At 33.9% G+C, this 10456-nt stretch overlaps 1 protein-coding gene across 1 annotated transcript; it reads right to left on the bottom strand.

The window, feature by feature from the left end:
• Window positions 1-655: 655 nt before the first annotated feature.
• LOC109617717 (tripartite motif-containing protein 3-like) lies at window positions 656-1639 on the bottom strand. Its single transcript, XM_066083339.1, has one exon. The coding sequence runs from the start codon at window positions 1637-1639 to the stop codon at window positions 656-658; it is 984 nt and encodes a 327-aa protein (XP_065939411.1).
• Between the last annotated feature and the right edge of the window lie 8817 nt (window positions 1640-10456).

Below are 10456 nucleotides of genomic sequence, written 5' to 3'. Positions count from 1 at the left end.
AATGAAGGAATAAACAACTTTTGCATGTTGAAATAATTAAAACATATTTTGGTTCAGTCTTACTAAGGAAATAAACTTAATTTATATACAAGTATTTTACAACAAATTTGAATCCTTTGCCATTTTAGACAAATAGGAAGTTGGATAAAGTTGGAGATGGTCACAAAAACTTATGTTGTACTACATATTTTTAAAAAAATTTTAAATATTAAAATAAGCACTGGCACGGAAACAAATAAAGTTATAACGGCAATATTTTTTCCGTGTGAATATTTTGCTTTACTCGTATACACTCGGATCCGATTTGCGAAAAATATAGATAAATGCTAGTTAACACTCTAAAGACTTATTTGAATGACACAAACTGCTGAACACTTTTTCGATAGGAACATGCAATATCTAATTTATCAGCATAAATTTGCATCATCAGAGGTTTTAAAATCTGATAAAAAAAATTATTTCACATACATATATGTAGATACATTTCCGGTTGGATTATTCATGATTGCCATTTTCATCTTTACATGTTTTGTTTTTCAGATACAAACCCAAATTAATATCTTAAAGGACATGTAACTGCCTGAAAGATCATGATATCATTCAAATGGGTAGCAAAGACGCATTCATCAGACAAAAAATATGCACTAATCAGTGTCTAGAACATGTAATTTTGAATCAATTTCATTTTTCCCGATTTCCACTCAGCCACAAAAAGGTTGTCGTTGGTGTCCACACATAAACCGTATGGACAACATATATCGCAGTCGTCAATGTAGCGGAGGAGCTGTCCGTCCTGATCAAGGATATGGATACTGTGGTTGTTACAGTCAGCCGTCAGGATCCGACCCTGGCTGTCTGTGGTGATGCCGTAAGGATTAAATGATCTGGTGGCAGAAGTGGATGGCCCATTGTATGAAAAGCGAAATTTCCCGACTCGGCTGACCACCACTACTGCACTGGCCCAACAGATAGAAACACATATATCTTCGTTCCTATTTTCATTAATGTATTTTATGCCACCAGGTGAATACAGCGGGAGGCCGTTAGTATCAAACTGGACACTTTGTTTCTCCTTTCCTTTTGTGCCACAGTAACGCACGACTTTTGATTCTCTGTTATTTTCACTGTCCATGATTACCAGGAGGTCACCAGAGGCAGTCGTACAGACACCATGGGGTCTCCATTTTCTTAATTGTATCTCCTGTATTTGTTTTTCCTTCACTATGTTCAGAGTTTGATTAATGTAATCAGTATATGCTAGATAGCCTTTCTTTGTTATTGCAATGTCCTTTGGCTTATTCCCTGACTTGGTTTCTATTGACTTCACTAATTCTCCTTGAAGATTGAAGAGTCTCAGGATATGGTCATTGCTGCACGTCCACACTTTTTGATCACTCTGACAACACACACTGTACAGCCGATTTATTTCTTCATGTTCAGTTTTTATTTCTCTGATTATTCGTGGTTTTTCAGTTCCCGGTCTTTCATTCGGAGAAAAATCATGAGAAGCAAAAATTACTGCAAAACCATGTTCATCTGATAATAAGAGAGAACCAAACTGTTGATAGATATGTTCTTTTTCGATCTTTTGGGGCGTAAATAAACCCCTTTGTGTGGCCGATTTCTGTAAAAGATGCATTTCTTTAAAATCACTATTCCGGGATTTATATGCAAAGGTAAAACTTATATCATTGGACTCTAAAACTGTTTGGAGATCTGTTATAGCTGTGTGATTTTAGACATAATGCAAGTGATGTTAATTTCCTCTCCACATAAGACGGCCAAACTGTTGGATTCCATACTATTGACGTCTGTTGTAAGTTTGTTGGTAATTCTATCTATTTCTCTGTGCCAATCATCTCCATGCCTCTTAATTTCTGTTCTCTGTTTCTCAAAGTGTATATTTAAAACGACTTTTTCGGTCTGGATTTTGGAAATAATGTCCTGATATTGTGGATAAACTATTTTATCCAGTTCATCTAAATCTCTTTGTAATACTTCTCTTTTCTTTTCGAAACTTTTCAAAATGTCCACTTTTTTATGCTGTTCATGTTCACCAGAGGAAATACATTGCACACAAATAGGAATATTGCATTGCTCACAGTGAATCACGCATTGTTTTGATGAGTGTTTAGAACATGTAGGAGTAGATTCTCGACTTTTTATTGGCACCACTTTATGGTATTTTGATTCATCTGAAAGATGATCCCCAACACAGGCTTTACATAAATGTATTTGACAAATTTCACAGTGCAAAGAGGAATGTGTGTCACAGATATGACACCGTAAGACGTCCTGGGCACAACGTCGAGGATCCATGGTCAGAGACCGTAAATTTGGTTAGTCATTGTATTTTTTTCCCTAAAAATAAACAAAAAACGTTTTTATTAGTTACAGAAAATTGTAAACTTTATACAAATATTGACTGGGGTTGAGGGCAGCATTGATTATATTAGCCCCCGAGGGACGAAATATTGCCCGACGCGAAGCGGAGGGCAATATTTTCGTCCCAAGGGGGCTAATATAATCAATGTTGCCCGAAAACACAGTCAACATTTGTTTTGTTATATGAAGAAACAAACCAAAATTTAAGAAAGTAATTGAAAACAAATCGCCGTAATTTTCTCAGCTCAACAAAGAATTCACGAATTCAATTTTGTGCAAAGTTCATTTCCAAAATATCCTCAGCATCAAAAGGTCACTGGTGACATTCCGCCGACAGTAAGAATTAACATACAGATGTTCTACCTGATTTTACTTCACAGTAATTCGCAAATCCTTATATATCTGTTATGATAGCAAACCGTCGCATTGTGCGTCCGTTGTTTACTTGCCTTGACCGACGTCTATTATGACGTCACCTTGTTTTGGAGTCGCGAATAGTTATTTACGTCATTGTTTACGAATCAACAAATCAGAGGCGATTGTTTTAGATAGAGGGAATGTTCTCTGGATATTATTCCTAGCCAGTCAATATCAAAAAAATATTGACCGGTCAATATTTTTCCGACGAGCTAATAGTACAATTATTGACTATTCGTCTATATAGAGTTATATAGTGGGAATATACTACTGAATATAACAAATATGTATATGGTCAGATCTAGACATCGTAAGTTTGGTTGGGCATTGTATTTTTTTTCCAAAAATAAACAAAAAACTAATTTTTGGTTTCTTTGCAATATATATATATATATATATATATATATATATATATATATATATATATATATATATATATATATATATATATATATTACAGTTTTATTAGTTACAGAAAATTGTATACATAGAAATTTATACCAAAGTCTATGAAAGGTTTTTTGAATATATTGCTTAGATATGGGGCTAAACTAAGGACAACTTAACACTTATACATACATTTTTATTGGTAAAACATAAAATTCAAAGCAAATTAATAGCAATTCCTTCTAAATAACCGAAGCAAAACACCCTTAAACCCTATACTGAGAACTCAGAAAACATGAATTGAGAACCACGTGGAACAAAGTGTTCATAGTACCACAATATCATTATTTTTTTATTTAACCATATCACCATATCATTTATAAGATATGTAGTGTACTTGTTGTATCAATATATTAAATTTAATTGTCAAAGCTTAAACGACATCGATCTTCTTATCAATAATATATATACTTACCGTCAGCTGTTTGTTCAATAACCGATGTTACATGTATTTCCCTCTAAACTTATTATAGGCGTTTCACCTGCAGTTGTGATAAAATAAACCTTGGCCTGTTTCAGCAATTGGATATTTTACTTGTAATAAAAATGAAATACAGTCTAAAGGCGTTCATTGATTTTGATGATAATGTAAGTTGCTGGAAGTAATACATATATATATCCTATGCAGTTAAATTATCCATGAATCCACAAATAATTTCCTGATTAATTAAGGAAACAATCTATGGGAAAATATAAATGTCCTTATATTGGTGCTTCCGATCCACTTTCGCTGGGGTTCGAACTCAGGGTCGTTTGAACCCACCCTCTTAGCAGTGAGCAGCCAGTGCGCTAACCACTTGTCGTCTAGGCAAGAAAAAATCTTGCTTTTGTTGACAACCGCACTGTACGGTTTTTCAATTGAGGTAAAAGGTAGAAAAACGACAATCTGAGAGGATCGTGGCGATACACACTGTAGAGAAATATACATATTATAAGCACAAAAATTGCAATGACTCTAAATTTGACAAAGATTCATAATTTAGATAGATCAATTACAAATTAAAGATATTCGTCTTTTTGGAGCTCCCTAGGTTTTGTTTGTTTTTTTACAGAGATATGTTCTCTTGCCTAGACCGAGAGTTACACAGGTGTTGCTATTAAGCAAAATGTGTGAATTGAAAAAACCCATCAAAGAGTCAGGGAAATTTCCGTGTCTTTCCTATATCTGCATTGTTCCTAACAACTCTGCAGCTGGGTAGCGGTAAAATGTTTCGTTCTTTTAATGTTTAGCTATTATATGACATATTTGTAGCAGTGACAAAATAGGTTTTAATACATACATGTATCTTGAAGGCCATAACAGACTGCAAAGTGTTATTTGCCGTACGCAAGTTGATGAATCAATTTAATTGCTTATTAAACGGATTTTCACATCCTCAAACGTTCAGAAGAATTTTTATGACTCTTTATCATGCGCTGAAAACTGCAGGTTTAAATTTTCTAAGTTGGTATGGAACACCTTTCAATATTAATGATGTGGATAAAATTACATTACATGATTTGATTGACCCTTTTCGGTATAGGGTCATATACCCTTTCAATTGGGAATTTTTGATCGACAAATTACTCTACTGGGAAAACAGTTTTAGGATATATGACTCAACACAAGTTAACAAAAAACCAAATAGTCTAGTTTTCTTGGTTTACATTTGCATATAACATGATTGCTCCTTAAATTCAATTTTCAATGTGGAATAGGTCATAATACAATGGATATTATCCCCTGCAATATAATCAAATTACGTTCACCTGTTTAAAACTTTACAATATTTGCCCCAAAAATATTCTTTTTATTTTATGAAAAGTATTATTTATGGGAAAAGAGTACTAAATCATTTCACATAGGGCTCGATGTAAACCTAAACTCACCTGGCTAGTTTACTATTATACTTACAGACATGTCCTTGGTCACATTTGAAAGTTCATTCCAAGCACTAACACAACATTAATAGAAATACATGGGGTCCCATGGCGTTTATAGATCAACATTGAGCTTGTTTTCAGCTTACAGCGATCCGCAGCAAATAAATCCAAGTCCCAAAATTGACACCCACCCCCTATTTCAACCCCTATTATTTTTTACTTCTTGCAGTACTTCTTCAATCCATCATTAATTTTTCAACAGTGATAAATTTACTTTGAAATAATCATTATTTCAGTAATTAATTCAGCCAATCACCTTAGCCATACATTTTTCTGCGCGGCTCAATCTTGTATTAACACTTCTCTGATGTCAACATCCTGTGCATTGGTACTCTCATTCCTATGCTCATAATTTTACTCACCTCAGAATGTGTTTTTCATGAACCTTATACATACCTCTAATTGGGTGTGAAACTTGAGTCCTGGATCTTGATTTATATTTATGCTGTGCTCGTCTGAGTATCAGGCTCTCTCCCTCGGCAAATGCTGTAATGAGAGTGGGTTCACAGTGAGACTCAAGATAAATTGACTGCTTTATAATGACATTAACAAAAAAATACATGGAAAAACGGAATGAATGTGTTTGTTTAATTGTATTAAAGGGTATCATGAACAAATTTGATACTTTATTTTTTAAATAAGGGTGGATTTTACCCAGAATTTGAGAAAAACTCTTATAATAAATGAAAACCTGGTGATTTATACAAATTAATCAGGCTAAATATTGACTTATAAGTAAAAAATATTCACATCATGAAAATTTAATCATTATTGATTCTGATAAGCCAAATAATCCTAATCCGGCCTTTCCTGTTGATTTAACAGGTGCCAACAATATCACCACCCCCCCCCCCCCCCGGTCTCTAATGCAGCTTATAGAACTAGCAGGTGCCCCCTATCATTTTGTATTACAGTAATTTTGCAAAAGGAGAGGTACATATTTTTGACAGTATATTACAGCTCAGTCATTGTAGTAATAAACAGAACTGATAAATTGTAAAATTTTTGGAAATTACACCTAGAAAAAGAGAATTTCTTGACAATGTTAACAATCTAGAAGGGTAATTATTCTGGTTTGATACCACAAATATGCCTCACATTTAAGAGACGGAGACAAGTATACTAATAATCTTACTGCATCATGAAGAAAAATATATGTCATGATGGATCAGATGGGTACGGACTCTCTGTCAGCGTTATAAAGGGACAAAATGACCCCGCCGCCCTGATGCCACCATCTCCGAAGACTGAGGAGGCAAAAAAATGAAAATCTTTCTAAGTGCACGAATGAGAGAAAATCAGTGTTACAAGTTATTCATTGCACAAACCAGTGTTTATACATCAACTTTTATCATACATGCCTTTAAAATATACATTTTTATCATTATTACATTCATAAATACAAAATTAAATGATTTGTTCAGGGGTGGGGTACATAAAAAGCACGATTACATGTAATTACATGTAATTAAATGTATTACCACATGTGATCTATGCAGTCAGAATAACATTCAAGTAAAAAATTTAAAAATTAAATGCAGCTAGTCTAAATGAAAGAAATTGCATCATGTTGAAATTCTGCAACACTGACCAGTAAGCCAAAGGGAAGTAACTCTAAAAACTGCTGTCATGTTCTCTACACTGTTGACATTTTCAAGCATTTGAACCATTAAAACTTCACAAAAAGTCCCCACCAAACTCATAAAAAAATATTAGCATGCACATATGAGTCCCAGGTGTCACCCAAAGACTAGAAAGTGGTCCCCATTCTGTTTCATGCGTAATGATCATGTAAATTTAACATTCCCTTTCCCAACCCTTTCGGGGGGGGGGGGGGGGCACTCATTCTACTTTCCAGACTAGACATATTCCTAAACTCTAAACGGTATTCCCTCTAGCCCAAAAACTCAAAAATCATTGAACTGGGGATAAAAAAAATGAATCATGGCAACCTACCAGATGATGACTCTGCTGACAGTAGAAGTAGTCTCAGGGTGTGTGACGCACACCTTTTACATCAACCTCGGTGCACGAGACCACTTCAGGCTTGAAATAAAACTGCGGGAAGTCCTCTGCAAGGATGGCTGAAAAGTATGGGAGCCAGTATTTGATCCGAATTACTCTTTCGATCAAGCTGCGCAATCCCTGTACAAAGAATGGTCCGCTGAAAAATAACCCAGATGTATTAAATTGACATTGGCTAGAATCATTTAATCTATTTAAAAAGACTATCAACACTTCTGAGAAGTCTATGGTAATATGGAGCACTCAAAAAGAACAGAATATTAGAAAAAAGTATGAGTTAAACCTAAGTTTGGTCCAGATTCTATATTGAACAGATGGTCAGTCAAGATTTATCTCAAAAAGTTATTTTATCTGCATAAAAGAGACACTCACATCTCAGTATTAAACATATTTTTGAGTGTTTGATTTAATTTGAATATTATGTATCAGTTCTTTATATTAGTACACATGTAAGAGCATCATGTTTTTAAACATTTTTTCAAAACATTAAAATGCTTTTCTCGGTAGTTCATGAGAGTATGAAGGTACATGTAACACGCATTGCAGAACAAATGCATTTACTGTGTTATATATTCGTTCCTTTGGGCTTCACAAGATTTGATCACGAGATAAACCAAGTTAATATCCCATTGAAGTTTTTTAACAGTGTTTATTAGGTTTACCATCATACGTGGCCATTAATTTTACCTGTATTCATAACTACAAAGGCAATGGTTTTTATCTTTATTAAGAATGACTGCTTATTATTCACTTGACATAGCGCCTCAAGCAATTTACTTCAATTATTTATATATGTCATTGTGCCTGGTTTTTCTGTTTGTATTGAGTTTTTGTGATCGGCTTCGGCCGATCACTGTTCTGTCCATATGAGGCATCCGGGAAATGCTTCCACGTGCGTACACATTCCGCTTGCATAAGTAGTTCTTATAAAAACTTTGGTTTAGTATTTTTATAACATTTTACTTAGTTTTATTTCAATTCATTTACCTTAAGAGATGCAAACATACATAAAATGCAGTTCGACCTGTTAATTCAAGAATGTACATTTTGTCTCACGCGTAAGAATTTCGATCGAAAGATTCATTCGGTAATGCAGTTGACTTCGATGAACTGACCTCAATCATAAGAAGGTGCTCCATGAACTGACCTCGGTCTATTGATGTTGCATAATAGTAGCTAGGAAGACGGCTTGTTTTATAAACAATGTTACATTATAATGCGACCTCAATAGCAAGTTATTATGGCATTCAATGTTTTTCAGTCGCATTAACTTATTTCAATACAACCCTTTCTTAGAATACGTGTTAATGCTCTTTGAAGAGCCCTACTCAGTATTTTCAAGAAGAAGAAGATACATTAACCTTTAATAATTACGTTAAAAATATAAAACTAGACAAGGAATTTACGAACGGCTTTCCCCAAATTTATTTCAAAATTAAATTTGTTGACGGTTTATAATTATGAAATTATGGTGTACAGATTCAAAATATTCTTTATTTTGTAAAAATAAAGTACTTTTTAATTATTTTACATCAAACCGATCATGTTGATTGCTTCTAGCTATCAATATATCATTATTGCCGATAATTCCTTTAAAAGGAATACTTGTCTTTGCTTTATTTGTGTAACTATCGGCTACTTAAAGACTGTCTCTGCTGTCCACACATAACCAATATGGAATGCAACTGACACATATTGGGATAAAAGAAAATACCCAACATTTAAATATCACCGAAATCTAATAATTTAGATTAGCATTTAAAAATGTGTTACCGCGGCCACCAAATAAACAAGGGAGCGTATCTGGGGCCTACATTTGCTACCTTTTATCGATCACGAGATCAACCAAGTTTATATCCCACTGAAGGTTATAAACAGAGTTTATTAAGTTTACCATCACACATGGTCATTTTACGCATAACTACAACGATAAAGGTTTTTATCTATATTAAGAATGACTGCGTATTATACTTGATGTAGCGCCTCAAGCATATTACTTCAATATGTCGTATATTTGTCATTGCGGCTGGTTTGTCTGTTTGTATTAAGTTTTCTTCACTTAATTTGTGTAACACTCGGCTACTTAAAGATTGTCTATGCTGTCCACATATAACCAATATGGAAAACAATTGACACATATTGGGGTAAAAAAAAAAACACCCAAAATTTAAATATCACCGAAATCTTATAATCTAGATTAGCATTTTAAAATTTGTTACCGGCCACCAGATGACACGGGAGCGTATTTGGCGTCTACATTTATTGGGAAAAAAATTATTATAATACATTGACATGTTGTAATTTTCATCGACTTATCAACATACAAAAAATTGTGTCTTCTTTTTAATTCAAATATTTCATTATTGTATTGATGTGGTTGTTCCTACTTTTAATCACGTTATAAAGTTTGATTGTTCAAAGTTTGCCATGATAGCCTGTTTCCCTGATCTACCCATAATGCAACTTTTGCGGAGCATTATGGGTAAGCCAGAGAAACGGGCTACATAGGATGTTTCCCAACTGATATATATTTTGTCAATTCTATCCATGTACATGTATTTGAATAATATCCTCTAACACAATTTTCATTTTTCATAAATAATTCTTATCTTAAAAATTGCTTATATTACATGAAATTCTTTGGTGTAATTTAGGATCTGATATACCCTGTTTTCACACAAAAAGTGTTTTTCTGAATAAATACCAAGATGTGCTTTCAAATTTGATTATTCTCTTTAATCTTAATATTATTAAAGCTCCTCTCAAAGATGGATATTGTTTAAAAAAGAGCAACATCAACATCAATATTTAATCCAATCTTTTCAAAGTGTATGAAAAATTGGCAATGGATAAAAAAACAAAAAAACACCGAATCCAAAAACTCAGGAAATTGATTATAGTCAAGAAACATTGTTTACCTTGTGTACACCTTTGTATACATCGCCAGTGGCACCGCGCCCGATACATTCGTCTGTTTTATACACATAATTCTTAGTGGCACGGTATGTGCTCATTTTTAACACAATATCGCCAACATTGGAAAGCGTAACTTCTCCTCCATTTTTCCCCTTTCAAAGATCAAAAAGAAAAATAACTCTCACATCGGTAAAGGCTAAAATAAAACAAATGAAAAATCCCTCGATCTTGTATGCGCGGATCTACGAAGGGGAATATCAAGTGACTACCGGAGGAAGGTAATACCCCTCCCTACACTAGAAAATCCAGGCGTATTGAATTCACGTAGTACATATTATGTAAG

This window comes from Magallana gigas, chromosome 4 (assembly GCF_963853765.1).
Source record: "Magallana gigas chromosome 4, xbMagGiga1.1, whole genome shotgun sequence".
Classification (NCBI taxonomy): Eukaryota; Metazoa; Mollusca; class Bivalvia; order Ostreida; family Ostreidae; genus Magallana; species Magallana gigas.
The sequence above is the reverse complement of the archived record's forward strand: the minus strand, read 5'-3'. Positions and strand labels throughout refer to the sequence as shown.